General features: G+C 49.4%; 1 protein-coding gene across 2 annotated transcripts in view; it reads right to left on the bottom strand.

Annotated features, from left to right (window-relative positions):
- Nucleotides 1–18,761, bottom strand: part of EGFR (epidermal growth factor receptor) — a 210,939-nt gene that overhangs the window by 12,999 nt on the left and 179,179 nt on the right. For both annotated transcript variants that reach the window (XM_006929086.4, XM_045052148.1), the window contains exons 20-22: nt 13,809–13,994; nt 2,404–2,559; nt 1,413–1,488 (exon numbers count right to left, since the gene is read on the bottom strand). In XM_006929086.4, coding sequence (XP_006929148.2) covers nt 1,413–1,488; nt 2,404–2,559; nt 13,809–13,994 — 418 coding nt within the window. The remainder of the gene's footprint in view (nt 1–1,412; nt 1,489–2,403; nt 2,560–13,808; nt 13,995–18,761) is intronic.

Here is an 18,761-nt window from a genome sequence, read left to right as displayed (position 1 = left end):
TAAAAGCCTGCTTTAGTTTAAAAATAGTTTTTGCCTGTTGTCTGGAGAATAGATGAATGTGTGTAGAACAGGAAGAGAAAAGACCCATGGCAACTCTTGCTATGGTGTCACTGAGGGAGGGAGGTGACAACGTGGATGCCTCTGGCCGGGATTCAGGATCAGGAAAAGAAGCATTTCCTCCTATCCCTCTTGGGGAGTAGACAGATCTTGGAAATGACTAAACTAACAAGGCATCAGAAGAACTTTATTTCCTCATCTGGTTCATTCATGGCAGGCAGCCCTGCTCACAGGCACGTGTAAAAATTCACTTGTTCACCCACAAAGATCTCTGTCTTTGTAAAGCTTGCATTCTCAGCAGAAGACAAAGATCCATGAAATTAAAGCACATTTAGAATATTAGGAAGTCAATAGTACTATGAAAAAAAACCACTAAACAGATGATATCCTGAATGATTTGGTTTTGTGATAATAACTAAATTACTTTTGGAAATTTGTTTCAATATTTCTCTCCCCAAGTACCCATTTCTACGGAGGGGGTGGCCCCTCCCCTTCACCCCCATTGCTTTAATAGTGGAAATAGATAATTCATGGATAAATATATTAGATGAGCTGTTTGGCAGCCTTCCAGCAGATTGCTGGACTTGTGAGGGCTGACTGTGAACAGGTGTGGGTGCCTAGCACAGCAGTCAGTGAAAATGTGCTAGTGACACTTTCTTAAATGGTGAGGCCCTTGTAGGCTCAGGATGTCCTTTGTACAAAGGCAATGAGGCAAGAATGGGAAAGGAGTGTTTGAGAGGAGAGGCACAGGCCTGTGCAGGGCCATGGGGAGATTTGGAGGGGGAAACAGAGAGTCAGTCCCGATGAGATGTCCTCACTAGAGCCACAAGCAGTAACTATTTCCCTTGCCTACTATTATTATTTTTTTCCCCACAGACACATCCTCACAGTGCACTCTTGTCAAGTCATTCTCTCTGATACACACAGACCACCATTCACTGCAGGAAACAATAGCCACTGAGTTAGTCCGTCACAAAACCTCATTTCTCTACCCAGAAACTCTTCCCCATGAAACCTCATTTGTCATCTGCCTTTGGTTCACTTCAAATCCATGGCAAGAGGTCAAGTTTGGTTTGATGTCGCAGGTACAGGCATTTCCTAAGTCCAAGCCCTCTCTCCCTCCCTTTCCCCCCTCTTGACTAGTTCACTGATATCTCCAGTGACAGGCAGTGTGGAAGTTAGACTCAATTTCCTTTGTCATGTCCTTAGTATAATAGACAGCAACGAGGACACTATTATCAGCCATTGTCTCAAAAGACAGTATTTGGATGACAGAGCATATAATGTAAATCAACAAACGATACAAGCCGGCTTAGTCTCAGTACGCATTCATTAGCATCAAGATTTTGACTCACCATAGCTCCAGACGTCACTTTGGTGGGTGTAAATTCGGTGTAAAATTGATTCCAAAGCCATCCACTTGATAGGCACCTTGGAAGGATGAGAGAAAAAGTAATAAGGTAAACTGTTAGCTTCCCTCTGTTGAAAAAAAACTAGATCACATTGGAACAAATTACAAGTGACAAATGTGGGAGAGCCAGGCCACTGTACCCCAGTACTCCAGGAGCAGTGCTCCCCCCACCAGCGGGAGGAGCAAGTTTAATACCTGGTAGAAAACAGGGCTATTCTGTTGGTCCCCACATGCAGTTTCATAAATGCCTCAGCTGAGGACCTTTGGTCTGTGGGCTCTTCTGGTGAACTGGGTGCACCTGCTGGGGGCTGGGGGCCCTGGTCGTGCACTGTGGTCCTAGCCACCTCACGTTTAGGGGTGTTTGAAGCTGCTTGGAGCCATAGAGGCCAGAATGAAGCTTAAGAGGGGTACAGCCGCTTCGGAAATCCTGGGGGACCTGCACCCCTCGGTGCTGGGAGAGAGTCCCACAGAGGACCCTCAAGCCTGTCTGGGAGGAGGGAGCCAACTCTACAAGAGTCACGGAGACCCTTGGGAGCTCTAGAACAGCATGGGGAATTTTCCATGTTTCTAAGATGTCCTCAAGAGCTGTGTGCCACCAAATTAGCTGTAACACTTCCCAGATGCTCCTCTGAAAGGTGCTATATCCTGGAGGAGGAGGCTGAAACCTAACCTTGGCCAACGGTCACCTGAAGACAGAGCTGGCTCGCGGTCGTGGCTTTGGCCTCTGGACGTGATAGAACCATCTATACCCACTCTCCCAGCAAATTCTGCTCTCAAAGCAGCGCCTCCAGCCTGCGCGGCCAGAAGACGACCCTGGCTCGACCCAGATGTCAGGGCAGCTGCTGTGACCTCACCCAGAACTTCTGAGAAGGTCCCCTACATGGGTCAGTTTGCTGGAAAGAAAATGCTTGCTGGTCTACCAGCCAGCTTCTTACTTTGCCTCCTTCCGCGTGGTATTCTTTCTCCTCGGCACCAAGCAGTTTGGCCAGCCCAAAATCTGTGATCTTGACATGCTGTGGCGTCTTCACCAGGACATTCCTGGCTGCCAGGTCACGGTGCACCAAGCGCCGGTCTTCCAGGTAGTTCATGCCCTGAAACATGGGGCCGTGCGGTGAGGGAACGCACTGGTTAGCCGACTCCCCTGGAGAGGGCGGACCTGGGTTCATACAAAGATGGCAAGGCGCTCCCCTCGGGAGAGCTGGTGCCTGCGTACAGGGATTTGAGGCCATCTTCACACAGGCTCTGAGCTTTCTGCGTCAGGGACTTTGTGTTTGCACCCATCTGTGTGCTTCCCCTGCAGGACACAGTTACTTGCACCTTCAACACTAGTAACCACCTACTAAATTTTTTTTTTTTTTTAATGGCAATTCACTTTTGAGAGAGAGAGAGAGACAGAGTGCAAGCAGGGCAGGGGCAGCGAGTGAGGGAGACACAGAATCCGAAGCAGGCTCCGGGCTCTGAGCTGTCACACGGAGCCCGGCATGGGGCTCGAACCCACAAACTGAGCCGAAGTCGGACGCCCAACCGACTGAGCCACCCACGCGCCCCAGTAACTACCTACTAAATAGTGACAGAGCCAGAAGTCTGCTGTAGGGCTGAGACTTGGCTGGACGACGGTCTGGACTCGGGCAACCACGCCCCCTGCCTGGTGTCCCCTTCCCTGTGCTTAGTTGATCTACGAAGCAGGGAAGGTAAGGGTGCTCACCAGGCTGGGGCAGAGCCCTACTTCTGGGTGATGTGAAGCCACACTCCCCTCCTGCTTCCCTGGACGACCTGACGGGATTTGCTACCAATGGAGAAGATTGTTTCTTTTTCCAGTTTGATTTTATTTTCATTGCAATCACGTGGATACTGCATCTGCTTTTACAAGGTGGCCCTTCCCACCCCCTCTTTGGGTTGCCGCCCTAATTCTGTTGTAACCAGAGTCACTGCTAAAGCAAAAGAAAGAAAGAATACTTGAGAAGCACCCAGCACATTGCCTGACACCTGAATTCCCAGAAGTGTTACCCCTCAACTCCTGTCCTTGCCCACAGCTTTCTTGGGGTCTGTCATGTGCACTTCCTGCTGGCAAGTGAGGTCACTTCCGGCCGCTACTCCTCCTTGCTCCATGCCTGCCTGGCTCAGCCAAGCTCCCTGGGACCCTCCCAAGCTCCAACCTGTTGACATGAGCGTGGCAGCTCTCACCTCTGTGCAGGGCCAGTCTGGCAGGTGGGAGAAGCCATTAAGTTCTGCAGACATCTTATGTTGTTTGTCCCACATTCTCTCCCACTTACTCACAAATGTGCCTCTCTCTCTCCAGCCGGGAGAATGGGCCAGGTTTCCAACCTCCTTTACAGCCGACACTCATGAGGTGCCCAGTAAAGACAGGCACAGAAATGCTTATCGAAATGCATGAAATGGAACCAAATGGGCTTCACTGACCCTGTGTTACTCTCTAGCTTTTTCGTAGCTATGGCGGGACTTCCATGTTGGGGCAATGGCAGGGAGTACCTGTAGGTAGGTATGGATTCCCAGATTTTCTGGCAAATTCTTTGCTTCCTTTTGCATGGATGTTAGGTAAACATTATTAGTGAAGTGACATTAAAATTTTTTTCTTATTATTTTTTTTAATGTTTATTTATTTTTGAGAGAGAGACAGAGCGTAAGCAGAGGAGGGACAGAGAGAGAGGGAGACACAGAATCCGAAGCAGGTTCCAGGCTCTGAGCTTTCAGCACAGAGCCCGACGCGGGGCTCGAACCCATGAACTGTGAGATCATGACCTGAGCTGAAGTCGGACGCTTAACTGACTGAGCCACCCAGGCGCCCCCAATTTTTTTCTTTCTAGAGCAAAACTAACCCTCATAGGAAAGTAGGATCTTAGGAAGATGCTACCAGTAATTAGTCTTTGCAGGCTATTTTTGAGGGCTTCAATGTTTTTCTTTCCTTGGGGAAAAAAATGATTAATTCCCATGTCTCCCTTCTCTGTGGTACTATCTAGAAAGTTCCTGAATGTTTAAGATACTGTTTGACTTAAGTGCCCCCATTCTAAGATTTCTCAGGTGCTACATAATAAGGTTAATAGGGCTCACGTCTACTCAAGAGGAAACCAGCAGGCTCTCCCTGGGACAGCGTTTCCAAATTAGGGATTATTATTTAGGAATGGCATGTGGAGAGTGAGAGGGAAGGAACAGAAGCTGAGAAAACACTTCCAAACAGAAGGCTGACTTACTATACCCTGTCACCTCTCCCCACGACCCCTTCACAGGGGGCTCCATTCATCAGCTTCCTTTTCTCCTTTGGTTCCTGCTTGGTCCTCCTGTCTCTTATACAAGAGTAAGTCCTCTATTAAACATGGTGTACTCTTACCATTCCAAAAGGGTTAATTGAGCTTGGCCTCTCGCCTGGTTAGCGCAACATGTGCATTCCAGGCTGTATTAGCTCACTTGTTCTCCCTCCTTCCTTCTCTCTCTTGCCCTTGTTTTCTCTTTTTCCTTCCACCCTGCATGGCTTGCGTGCTCATCAGACCTTTCCCGAAGATTGCTTCAGTGGTAGGGATCACGTAGCTGTTGCACATTCATATAGTAATGATCACACATTAAGTGCTGACACACGGGAGCCCATCAACCTTGTGCTATCCCTCTCGCTTTATTTCGAATGTGTGCTCTGAGTTCGCAAGACCCCCAAGGGGGGACGTTAGAGGGAATTTCCAGCTTCGTCTAACTACCATCTCAAACCTTTCATTCTGCCTATTGGAATGCCTAACAATCTGTGCACTGGACACATTTGCACAAAAGTTGTTGAAAAATGAAAGAATGAATGAATGATCAGAGCAGTGGACAGTTGTGAGCACTGATGATGTGCCAGACATTTCAAATACACCTCCAAAGAAAGCCACTCTGGTGCTGGGGTCCCGGCACCCACATGACCACCTTGAGAGCCGCCCCAGAGGGTCTAGAGGCTGGTCAGACCAAGTGCTCTGGGTCCTTAAGACCACCATTGGGACCCAGACCTAATTTCCTACTGATACTCGCGTGCTGGCCCAAAGGCTGCCTCAGATGTCGAAGAAACTCCAAATAAACAAACAAAAAGACCCTCCGGTCTTTAAAGGACCAGAACCACTTTAATAAATTGTGACGTTTTCTCAGAACATCGGTCTTTAGAGAAGCCTTGGGAATGGGGAGGAAAGAACCATTTACATCCTCTGGAGCACCAGCTAATCAGCCAGAGGGGTTTAAATCAGAGATGATTTGGGGGCGGCAAGATTAGGCTCATCTGAACTTAGATAAAACTCTATTTATCAAGTCTCTGTTCCACACTATAGAGGCAGTTTCAAAGACCATCTCAGTGCCCAGCAAAGTTATATTTTAACCAGTCAGCAAAGATAAGAGACGTGATAAGAGCCCATCTACACAGAGAACCACAGGAAGCTGTATCAGCACGGGCTCAGTAGGGCCTCTTTGGGCAGCTCATTTCCTGAAGAGATCCTCTCTTTAATTTAAATCAACATATTTATTTTTGTTAATTACTACAGGACAGCTAGGATGAATTTTGAAATATGAAGGTTATACGGGAATTTGAAGAGCCAGCTTGGAACCTGTATGCACACAAGAGAAGCCCAGGGATATGCTTCACACGGATATTAAGGATTTTTCTGGCATACCACCTACGGAAGAAGAAAGGACCGGGGGTGGTTGGGTTTGACATTTACAGACTCTTTTCCCCGAGGGCTGCAGCATCCTACAACTCTTGGGAGGAGTCCAGAGTGAGAGGCTGGGATCCATTTCTGTTCTATTTCATAAACAGCCATGGGGAGTCCATTGACCCCTGACTTCGTGAGTACGGAAATGGCACAGAGTAGGAAGTAGAGAGGTTGGCAGATGGTTTTGGCAGAGTAAACTCAATAGTATGTTTCACCTACCACTGAGCCCCTACCCAGAAGAGGTAGAAAGTGTCAGAATTTCCAATCCCAGACAGGGCTTGTTTGGCACCAACATCCTACTGTGAGGGGACAGGAGACCAGCCAGGCTCACTGGTCTGTGGGTTCTGCCCTGAGCCATGACAGCAAGTGCAAGAGTACGGAAAATGAAAACCACGATGAGATATCACCTCACACCTGTAGAATGGCTAAAATTAACAACTCAGGCAACAACAGATGTTGGCGAGGATGCAGAGAAAGAAGAACCCCTTTGCACTGTTGGTGGGAATGCAAACTGGTGCAACCACTGTGGAAAATAGAACAGAAATTCCTCAAAAAATTAAAAATAGAACTAGTCTACAACCCAGCAGTTGCACTACTAGGTATTTATCCAAAGGCTACAAAAATGCTGATTTGAAGGAGCACACGCACCCTGATGTTTATAGCACTATCAACAACAGCCAAAGTATGGAAAGAGCCCAAACATCCAACAGCTGACGAATGGATAAAGAAGATGTGGTTTATATATACAGTGGAGTTTTACTCGGACATCAAAAGGAGTGAAATCTTGCCATTTGCAACAACGTGGATGGAACTAGAGTGTATTATGCTAAGTGAAATAAGTCAGACAAATATCATATGATTTCACTCATATGTGAAATTTAAGAAACAAAACAGATGAACATAGGAGAAGGGAAGGAAAAATAAAAACAGAGAGGGAGGCAGACCATAAAAAACTCTTAACTATAGAGAACAAACTGAGGGTTGCTGGAACGGAGGTCGGTGGGGGATGGGCTAAATGGATGATGGGCATTAAGGAGGGCACCTGTTAAGGATGAGTACTGGGTGTTATATGTAAGTGATGAATCACTGGGTTCTACTCCTGAAACTTTATGTTAACTAACTTGACTTTAAATAAATATATTTAAAAAAAAAAAAAAGAAAAGAATACAAAACAGTATGGACTTGGGAGACTGGCTGCCTGGGGCCCAATCCTGATTTTGCTACTTACTAGCTCAAGACCTTGGCGAGTGACTTACACATGCCTGTGCCTCAGTATCCCCATATGTACACTGGGCTCCTCAGATGGTTAAATAAGTTAATCCATGTAGAACACTCAGGATGGTGCCCAGTGAAAGCCCTTCATCATCTCCCCCGAACTGCCAAATCCACCCACACTTCTCCCTCCTTTTTGCCGTGAGCTTGAATTAGGCCGCGACTCCTCCACTTTCCCAAAAAGTCTGATCGTGAACAAATTCCCGAGAGGCGCCCTTTGCTTTCTTCATCCGAAGCTGTCTTCTTGTTGGGGCTTACAGGGCCCTGCCGGGGCCTCCCCTCCTCCTCTCTAGCTCTGCACCCTGCCCTTCCCTTCCCGCAGCAGCCCAGCTCTCAGCCCCTGAGCTGCTCTGCATTCCTGACACTGTGGGATAGCCACCTCTCACTGTGTGCTCACTGCCAACAGGCTGGTCAGGCCTCTCACTCACGTCTCCAGCACAGAACTCTGGAGGCTAAGGCACAGGCTGGTGTGCCCATCCCCTGCCCATCCCCCCCGTCCCCTCCCCACTGTCCTCACGGCACCTGGTGCCTGGCTGACAGACTGAGCCGGACCCCGTGTGTTCTTCATAGCAGCCTGCGGGAGTCTGTCCTCCGTGCACCCAGCTCTCCTGCTCTGACCATTCACTCCCTGCAACACTGCTAGCTGTGTGGCTCCGGTTCCCTCACTGGCTTATAAACTGGGGAGATAAGAAATTTCATCTTATTTATACATCTATCACACGATTCCTAATACTGGCACATACACGCCCAAGAAATGACGAAGTGAAATATCTAAACGTTGGTATTTTGATGCTCTGATATTTTATTTTATTTTTTTTTAATTTTTTTTCAACGTTTATTTATTTTTGGGACAGAGAGAGACAGAGCATGAACGGGGGAGGAGCAGAGAGAGAGGGAGACACAGAATGGGAAACAGGCTCCAGGCTCTGAGCCATCAGCCCAGAGCCCGACGCGGGGCTCGAACTCCCGGACCGCGAGATCGTGACCTGGCTGAAGTCGGACGCTTAACCGACTGCGCCACCCAGGCGCCCCAATGCTCTGATATTTTAATAGCACAGTAACTTTTGGCTTTTTAATGACTTCCTGCAAAGCGATCATTTAGGTTGATTAAATGCAACTGTAACTTTTTGTGGAACATTCGAGAATAAGTAAAAAATAATCCAAATAACTGAAATGTCTGGTAACTGGATCTACTGTTTGGCTCTGTTGCTGGTCTGTCTTGTTGCCTAGGTGTTTAGGGAGGAGGGTGCTTTACAGGGGAATCAGCTCCTGGAAGTCGTCCTTTCTGAGGACGGAGCAGAGGTCAGTGGTGAATCAGCACCCTTGGGCTGCACCTTGAACCTCACCTTGATGAATCGTGACCTGGAGTGTAGAGGGAGCTGACCTGAGTGGGAAGGCCAGAGCCCAGGCGGGACCAGGAGTCTGTGCATCTGAAGTTCCAGAGAATGGAGTGTCTCTTTGCCACGACACCCTGGTTAGACTAACAGACTGTAGTTCTTTTCCTAGTTCTTCAGCCAGCATGATTTTCATTCTCTCACACCCCTGCTCATCTATTATGACCACAGTAGAGTTTGTCAACGTGGGTTTCATGACGGGGCACCCAGAACCGAACATACGTGGCCTGGAATGTTCCGGCTACATCAGGGTAGAACGAGCACTTCTTTCTCCTCACCTGGACCTGATAACCTGCGAATGGCTCTGCCCATCTTGTCTCCTCCCCCTTTTAGCGGCTCCCAGGCAGTGACGGTTCTGACAAATGTGTGGCCCATGAAAACACCTGGGGCTTCTTCAAATAAACTTACACCACACCAAGTAATCCCGTGTACTTCCAAAATGAAAGCTTTGAACTAACTTTTTAAGTTTATCCTTATTAAACTGTATCTCACAGCCTGACCTAAGCATGGTTTGGTGCCCATCGAGCTGTGGTCAGAGAATGGCCCTGCAGCCCATGTCTTCCCGAGAGCCTCTGCCGCCTCCTGCCTTCTGTCTTCGAACCCCACTGGGGCTTGATCCCGAGGATCCTCGATGTATGCCAATTCCCTGAAAACTCAACTCCATGAGATCTTAATCAGGGTTAGGTGATGAGAAAGTTCTTTTGTCCCAAAGGTTTGGGAAAATGACGGATTAAGCACAGTCTGGAGAGCTTGCTTTCCTGCAGGACTTTGCAATAATGTGCGGGACAACGGATACTCTGAGGGGTATTTTCCAAGAGATGGATGATAGGATGATAGGATCTTTCAGATTAGAACATACTATAACATTATTGTGCCATCTGATATATTTTCGGACTTACTAGCTGCCTTATGTAGCCAGAAAGAGTGGATACACTTTCTGAAGCAGCTAAGTCCCAGCAAGTGGGAGCTACCCGGCCTCATGAGCCAGGAGCTTAGGAAACAAAGATCTTTCTGACTGGGGGCAGGTGGCGGTCCTGAGACCGGAGATTAGAATCCATTTTCACCGTGTATGGTGAGGGGCTGTGGCTCTCTCCTGCTCTCCCAGTCCCATCCTGACCGAGTCCCTTCCTTCTTCTCTTTTCTTTTCCTTTTGCCCAGGTGATATAATTTGTCCTCTCAGCAGTTCAGCCAGGAAAATAAACTTGCCTAACAGTGGCCAGCTCTCCATCAATATTGAGAAAACTTCCCAAGAGAGTCCATGCCTTTGTAAATCAATGCAGGACGTTTATAAGTCAATGCATCCCACTTTAAAAAGGCCACGAGTTTAGTTTCTGGTCAGCCACTAAGTGTTTCTGGGTGGTTTCAAAAACAGCATTTCATACTTAGATAAAAAGTCACTAACCCAAGAGCAAATTTCTCTCTTCACAACTGAGGAAACCATTATTTTCCTTTCCCTCCGGGACAGGCACTCCATCACTACAGCTATTCAAATAGAGTGGGAAAAGATTTCTCTTCTGAATTAGAGAGCAAATCTATCCCAGACCGCTAACAGCCACCACCTGGAAGAACATCAATGTGAAGGAGAGCTAAACAAAGTACAATAGACAGAATAGTGGATTTCAATTAACGGGCTGAAATTGTGAGTAACGTTATACGGAGAACGATCTTGCAGAACTCTCACGCCCTGGAAACTCAACTCGGGGACTCTGGTAACTCCTATGACAGGGCCCAGGCAAAGCTGAATTCCTCCTTGCTGTGGCTACCAGCATATTTATGTTTGTGTGTTTTTTTTTCCATTTTGGTCGGAGAAGCTGGTGTTTAGGGTAAAATACACTTCCAACTTTGTAGACACCAGGGGTCAGGCAGATTGAAACGTAAGGTTGCAAAGGAGAGAGAGGAAAAAAAAAAAAAACAAAACTCACGACTGCGAGAAGATCTGGAAACAGGAGATGCTCTACTAAATGAAAGCGGATGTACAACTCGAGGAAGACAGCATTTCAGCTTAGATTTCAGTTGTTGATGCAACAAAACTTAGCCAAATACGGAGCAAGAAACGGAGAGAGGGAGCATTCAGTGAGCACCACATGCATGCGGGAACCATGATAGATGCGTCACAGAGGCTAAATGGGGTTGTCCTCGCCACCTGGGAGGACCGATGGCAGAATCTCGTTTACAGCCAAAGAGACTAGGCACAAAAAGACAAGCAACTTGCCGGAGGTCACATGGCTAATAAATGCCACCACTGAGATTTGAATCTACACTCCGCTGACTCGTAAACACAGTTCTGTATTGGACAAAACTTGCTGAGGCTATGTGCCCCATCGCAAGAAATGTCACTTTTGTGGAGCTGGTGGTTGCCATGAGATAATTAGAGAAGAAATGCTCAGTCTCTTGGCACCGTCTGGTGAAGTGGCCCTCATGAATCTGGGAGGAGAAGCTGGCCGCAGGTATACAGAGATCTGGACGCTCTGCCCCGGGTGGCGATGCGGCCAGGACACCCACTCTTCCAGGGCTCACCTTCCAGATGGGGCAGGTGGGCACACACTCGAGTGAACAAGTACATAAGCCACATCTTCCCAGGTAGCAAGATGTGCTTAAAAGAAAATAAAGCAAATAAAGCAAGGTACGGAGGGCCATACTCCCAGTTTGTTGCCTTAGATAATCGAGGAAGAAAGCTAAGTGAGAATTTCTGGGTTCAGGAGTCAGCGTATGGGCAGACCTCTAGGAATAATTCTATATTCAGTAAAACCTACTTGGGGCTAACCACCTCTTCCCCCAGATCAGCCACTGTTCTGGACTGAATAGGGTCCCTGAGTTTCATGCTGACCAGGAGCCTCAGAAAGTGACCTGGTTTGTTTGGATACAGGGTGTTGGAGATGTGACCAGGTAAAGGTCTCGGATGAAATCACCCTGGATTTAGGGGTGACAGGTGTCTTTTAAGAGAATGGAAAAGGCAATTTTGACTGAGACATAGAGAAGGAGGCTATGTGAAGACTCAGGCAGAGGTTGGAGGGACACAGCCAGGAGCCTGGGGATGTCTAGAGCTACCAAAAAAGGAAAGGCAAGGACAGATTCTTCCCTAGAGCCTTCAGACAGGGCATGGCCCAGCTGGCACCTTGATTTTGGACTGCTGGGCTGCAGAGTCATGACAGGGTGAGTTACCGTTGTGGTAAGCCACCAGTCTGTGACAATTTGTGGCAGCCTCGGGAAACTAAACCAGTCACAGAAATAATGAGCATTTTCATGAAACCACAGCATCGGAGGCATGGCTCCCCACTTCCAGGGCTGTTCTCTCATAACACGAATAACCCCTCTGCTCTGTGGCCAGGGTACGGCTGGGAGAATGACAGGAACACCAGGCGACTAGAGATGGTGAGAGGAGGAGAGCCCCCCCCCCCACTTCCCAGGGTGCTGGGAGCCTCCGGCAGCTGTAGATGGCACCGGAATAAACAGCAACGTGCTGCTCTCTGGTCATCCTGGGAGGTGGCCTCCCACTTGGCCGACGTGGCCCAGAACCCTGGATTCAGGAAAGGAGCCTGCCTGCCCTTGGTGCCGGTGCTCCCAGCAAGAGTCTGTCCTGTGGTATGATGGGCATCCACTGGCTGGCCAGTGCCCCAGACATGTTTTATTTGTCCTATCAGTCACCTCGCACACCTGCTAGGAATTAAGATCAGAGCAACTGCCAGAGTAATTGCACAGGACTGACTACCACCACGACGCGGGGTGATGTGAGCAGGCAGGAACCAAACAACATACGGTGGAAGACAGGCTTTCTGGCTCTGTGGCCCCAGCACACCCCTCCACACCCTGCCGCACTGGGGAGACAGACAATGTCAATGACATACATGCTCAGAAAGGGGCCTGCCCACAAACTCCCCAAATTCAACCCAGTAAAACATTGCCAGGAAAAAACAGAATTTGGCCAGTTGGGTTGCAAATAACTGATGCAGTGCTGGGATCAAGAGAGAGAGGTCTGAGGGGAGCCTGGGCCACTCCATCGGTTCAGTAACCGACTTCGGCTCGGGTCATGATCTCGCGGTTTGTGAGTTCGAGCCCCGCAACGAGCTCGCTGCTGTCGGCCTGTCAGCACAGAGCGCGCTTCAGATCCTCTGTCTCCTTCTCTCTGCCCCTCCCCACCTCGCACTCTCTCAAAAATAAATAAACATTAAAAAAAAAGGGGGGGAGTTTTGAGATTAAAGTACAAGTCCTTTGGAGGCCAGATGGGTAAATACCCAGCACATGGCTCTGCTTCTGTCCTCAGCACACAGGTAGGGCCACCTGGCCACTGTCAGAGTTATCTGCCCTCCCTCGCTCTGGATCAGGCCTGTTAACAGAGGAGGGGTGGGCACATGAGGAGTCCCAGTGAAGCAGCAGAAGCACCTGTTCACCTGCCGGGTCTCGCACCCAGCACCTGCCCTTGTCGTCACAGCCACACTGCCATCTGAGTCCCAGTCTCGGCCTCAGCCTCCCTGCTTGCCTTGTTATCAAGTCCCGACTGGGCAGAAGCCACATCTTGACCGTAATAGTCAACACAAAGGACGCCAGAGAAATAAGAGCATTGGCCATCAAATCATACTAACACCTAATAAAGAGAAAATTGTTTAAATGTAGTCATATCATTAGATTTTCAACGTGCAGTGGGACAGGCACTGATTTGATGCCAAAGGCAATCAATTCAACTGAAACCAAAATAAAGGAGAGCGTATGCTGTGTGTCTGGGTACACACGCACACTCACGCGTGTACCCTCGCGGCAAACTTAGTTGTCCCAGGATGGAGAACCCAATTGTCGATTTTCCAGCTGTCTTTATTTTTTTCCCCTTGCTGTTTTTCTTCGGGGCTCCCACGAATGACCGCATCCTCCCAGGCCATGAGGGACAGGCACCGCGAGCTAAGGCAGCCGCACCTCCTGTTTAGTGGGCATCTCTGCCCTACTTTCGGAGCCGGGCCCTGCTCTGTGCACAACCCCTCTGGGTGGGCTTCCATGTCGACTTACCTTCGCAATCTGCACACACCAGTTGAGCAGGTACTGGGAGCCAATGTTGTCCTTGTGCTCGCGGACATAGTCCAGGAGGCAGCCGAAGGGCATGAGCTGTGTGATGAGCTGGACCGTGGACGTCAGGCAGATGCCCAGGAGGCGGCACACGTGGGGATTGTCCACACTGGCCATCACGTAAGCTTCCTGCATGAAGGAGAGGAGAGGTAAGGTCCCCCTATGGTGGCTGACGGGAGAGGCAGGCAGAGCCCTTTCCGGGTAAAAAGAAGCAAAGCGCAAACGTGATTTTGAGTTCCAAAGTGTGTACTTGAGGAGGACGGGGCGGCCCATGAAAGATTCAGTGCAACGGACATTTACATTCACGCGAGGTCTACTGCATACATATTAGGCTGTGAAAGGACCCGTGAGTGGAAGACGGGACCCTGTGAGTGTGAAGCAAGGCTTTCCGTCTACAGAGAGACCCACGCAGCATTTGGCAACAGCACACTGAATGAAAACAGAACCCGCTGACGTCTCTGTTCTTAAGACCTCTGTCCGAAGGCCAAAGCTGCTGCACCCTGAAATGTTGTCAGGGCTGCAGAAATCCGTGTCTGGGCCCCTACGCCTTGGTAATGCCTTTCTCGCTGAATGGAGACACGCGTGCAGAGGTATGATGGTGAAAGTTCCCAGCAGAGGTCACACAAGCCCGCAAGTGGCCCCGGAGACAGACCTCACTTCTCAACAAGGCCGGGTCTCAGCGGGCAATGGTCCACCGCACCACCATGGTCCTGGGAGTAGAGCCAGAGAGGCCCTTCTGGGTGGCTTTGAACCAGACAGAGGGCATTACGTTACAGTGACTGCAGACTCTGTTGGCTGCCCGGGATTCATTTGTTTTTTGTTGATGTTGTTGTTGTTTTAAGTTTTTATGTATTTGTGTGTGTGTGTGTGTGAGAGAGAGAGAGAGAGAGGAACGCGTGCGCACATGCGAGCATGTGGGGGAGGGGCAGAGAGAGACAGGGCGAGAGACTGAATCCCAAGCAGCCTCCACACCGTCAGTGCAGAGCCTGATGTGGGGCTCGAACCCACGAACTGTGAGATCATAACCTGAGCTGAAACTGAGAGCCAGACACTTAACCGACTGAGCCACCCAGGCGCCCCTGCCCAGGATTCATTTCTCAAGAGAGGGGGGTCGATGCTGCCGCCGTGCCTCAGTCTCAAGACGGGAAACTGCTGTTCTGCAAAGTGCCCCCTCCCTCATTTAACTGGCTGTCACGGCAGAGGCCTTTTGGGACACAGAACTGTGACTACAGACTTTATTTTAACCCTTCTATTCTTGGGTGCAAGAAGCAGGTTTTATTTCCAACTGCGCACACAATGGGACCCTCTCTTCTGTCTCACAGCACCCGTAAATTCTGTCCTCCCTTCGAACACCTTTAATTCAGATGTGACAGGGACCACATGGCATGCAAGAAAGAGCTCAGAAGTTCTTTCATATATTCCCACCACTCCTGAGGGCGGAATGTGGACTTGGCCCCCAGGAGAAGGGGGATGCTTGGGTGAGAACATCACAGGAGCCAGGGGTGACAGAGGAGACCGAGGACACAGGTCGCTGGGCTGGGTGTGGAGGGCAATACACATACTCCCAAACTCAAACCTGATCACATCATGTTTCTTGCCTTCAGCCTTTCTCTGGCCTCACAGTTCCTGGGCAGCCCCAGGCCTTGAACGTCAGCCCCTCCTCCGGAACCCCCCACCCCCCCTCCTTTCCCTTCTTCCTGCTCTGGGCTCTCTCAACCTCCCTCAGGCCCTCGCCCACAAGAGGGCCTCTGCCTGGAATGTCTTTCCACCCCCTTTTTCCTTCTCTGACTCCTCCTCCGAGGGGCCTTCCCGACTCCCCAGTCTCAAACTCTCTTGGCATCTCACAGTTTTTCCTTGGGGGAGCAGGCTCTTCACTGCCTGGGAACTTGCTGGAGATACAAATTCCTGGGCCCCACCCAGGCCTACCCTACCGTGTGAGATGCTGGGAGGTGCGCCCAGCAATCTGTTTGAACAAACCCCCCAGGGGATTCTGAGTGCTCAGGAGCACTAATCATAATCTGCTCTTAAATACTTGTGTGATTCTGAAAATGTCCTCCCTCCCCATCAAGCTCTTTGAGGAAAGGACTACATTCTCAGCTCCCGTCATTTGCCTCTTTAGCGCCATATTTTGTTGGCAAACGCTGTTCATTTGTCGCCTCAATATCCCCTGCATGTACCTGAGGCCTCAGCAAGTGGGGTTAATGCCTTGGTGCGAGGGTAGACATTTATTCCTCTTTTGTCCTTCCAGTGGTACCAAACACCTGTCTAGGCACATAAGTGCCTCAAAACGGTCAGGACTGAACTACACTGAAATCATACAAAGGCAGAAATTCAAAGCAAATCAGAGACCGTGCCACTCCCATTAACAACAGCAACAAAAATTCCCTTAGCTTTTAACATTCGCTGCCAAAGTCTGTGTGGATGCTTTCCTGCAGGCCTAGGCCCTCTCCTTGCAGGGAGAGCTGGGAGAGCTGGTATTTCTTCTGTATTATAAACATCGGATCACAACATTTAAGGGCAGGGTAGACATTTGACACTTATGCACATTCAAACATCGTTTAATCTTGGAGAAGTGCTGTTTATAAAACTTAGAACTGGAGGGTCCTGCAAGTCCCATTTCTTCTGAGGCCGTTACTTGCCTGAAAGGGAAACTGAGGCCCAGGGAGGCGAATGGAGACGCCTTGTGTCAGAGCTGGGCCCACAGAAGGGTCTCCTCCCATGGGAGGCACCCTCCACGAGCCCCCTCCTCACCCCACACGCTGCACCCCGTGGTCTCCTGTGATGCCTTGTTGAGCGCTCTGGTTAACAGGCTGCCAGAAAGCTCGGAGACCTCGTGACACACACAGCACATATATAAATGTTTGCATTCTTTTTCCATTGCCTTCCCTAAACTTAAACTGGGCAGTCTATGGAAAAATTAAGAGGCCACGCGATTGCCAGAAAAGCACAAATCACGTCTCTCCCCCAAGTCTGGGAAACTGTACAACCATAACTCCAAAGAAGTCCTCTGGCCGTTCCTATTTTCTCAAGATCTGGTTGAGATTTGGAAACATGTTGTATTCATTTTCGAGGGGAGAAAAATCTGCAGAGCAGAGCAGTTTGAGCTGCCCATCTGTTGTGGGGCCGCGAGGAGCTGACCTGGACCGGGGGATCGGGGAACGGAGCACGGGGCGTGGGTGTCGGGCCACACAGAGCCTGGAGCCCTGCCAGGTCCCCGATCCTATTAAAATCCGATAGTGCAACAGAACTAGGTCATCGCTTCCGCCCCGCCCCCAAATACAATGGAGACGCTGTTTGGTCGTGTGTCCTGTTTGGTGTGCACAGAAGTTGAAGCGAGCTTTGTTCTGAGCTGTTTATCTTGGAATCTCAAAGGTGCACTGTGACTTGCAGAAGGAATGCGTGGTAGTCCACAACAGTGTCTGGACTGGACACACCAGCCACGCGCACAGACCAGCAGGCAGAGCCCATGTTCAGTTCAGAGACCCCGAGGCTGAGTCACATGGCAGGGTGCCTCTGAGGCTTTGGGACCTTGAAAGTCTATTATTTTGTCCCGGTTGCCAAAATTATGTTTGATGCCTTCCTTTTCACTTTTCTCCTTCAGCTGTGAACTATTTTAGGTTAAGAATTGGGGCAAAGAGGGGCGCCTGGGTGGCTCAGTCGGTTGAGCATCCGACTTCGGCTCAGGTCATGATCTTGCAGTTCGCTGAGTTCGAGCCCCTCGTCGGGCTCTGTGCTGACAGCTCAGAGCCTGGAGCCTGCTTCAGATTCTGTGTCCCCCTCTTTCTCTGCCCCACCCCTGCTTGTGCTCTGTCTCTGTCTTTCAAAAATGAATAAACATTAAAAAAAAAATTAAAAAAAAAAGAATTGGGGAAAAGAGGGCGCCTGGGTGGCTCAGTCAGTTAAGCATCTGACTCTTGATTTCGGCTCAGGTCATGATCTCACGGTTCATGGGATTGAGCCCCGCATCAGGCCCTGTGCTGACAGCATGGAGCCTGCTTGGGATTCTCTCTCTCCCTCTCTCTCTCTCTGCCTCTCCCTTGCTGGCATGAACTCTCACAGGCTCTCGCTCTCTCTCAAAATACATAAACATTAAAAAAAAAAAAAAGAATTGGGGAAAAGGATTCCACTACATTTTAAACTCCTTCAGGAAGACATACACTGAACCTTAAGAATGAAAGGTAGGTGCCCCTACATTTTTGCAGTTAACTAAGCCACCAGCAGCAGCTTAAACCAGAGGCTGCCGCGTGTATGTTCTGGATCTCAGTGCCTGATCTCAGTAGGGGAAGGATCTCAGTGCCTGATCCCAGTATTGGGTGCGTGGGACAATTTACAAGTGAGTATGAGCACTTCAAAGGACATGTTCAGCCCCATCGGGCTGTCCTGTCACAGAACTGACTTGCCCTTGGCTCACTGTTGAAACTGGCCTTATAATCACTTCCCTTACTGGCTCCTCCTTTCCTTCAGGGGCTCTCCATCACCCAGGAATCACCCTGCCCTGATGGGATTGCCTGCGAATTCTGGGCAGACTGGGCTTCAGGAAAAGCAAATGACAAGTTCTCAAGTGTGTCACCCATGAACTGTGACAGCTGTGATGTCTGATATCAGAAAAGATAAGAGTCCAGTAGAAACAAGAATCAAAGGCAGGAACAAAATAATAGGGGGCAGGGGGGTAGAGAAAAGGAGTTGACACTGTGGTATGGTATACAAGAAAGTTAAGAGAGTAGATCCCAAGAGTTCTTAGGCAGGGAGCAACTTTTGTTTTTTTGCTTTTCTTATTGTATCTATATGAGGCGAAGACGCTAGTGAACCTTACTGCGGTATCACGTCACAGTATGTGCAAGTCAGGCCACCATGCTTTACGCCAATTATATCTCAGTAACCCTGGAGAAAAAAACG

Source organism: Felis catus, chromosome A2, assembly GCF_018350175.1.
Source record: "Felis catus isolate Fca126 chromosome A2, F.catus_Fca126_mat1.0, whole genome shotgun sequence".
Taxonomy (NCBI): domain Eukaryota; kingdom Metazoa; phylum Chordata; class Mammalia; order Carnivora; family Felidae; genus Felis; species Felis catus.
The sequence above is the reverse complement of the archived record's forward strand: the minus strand, read 5'-3'. Positions and strand labels throughout refer to the sequence as shown.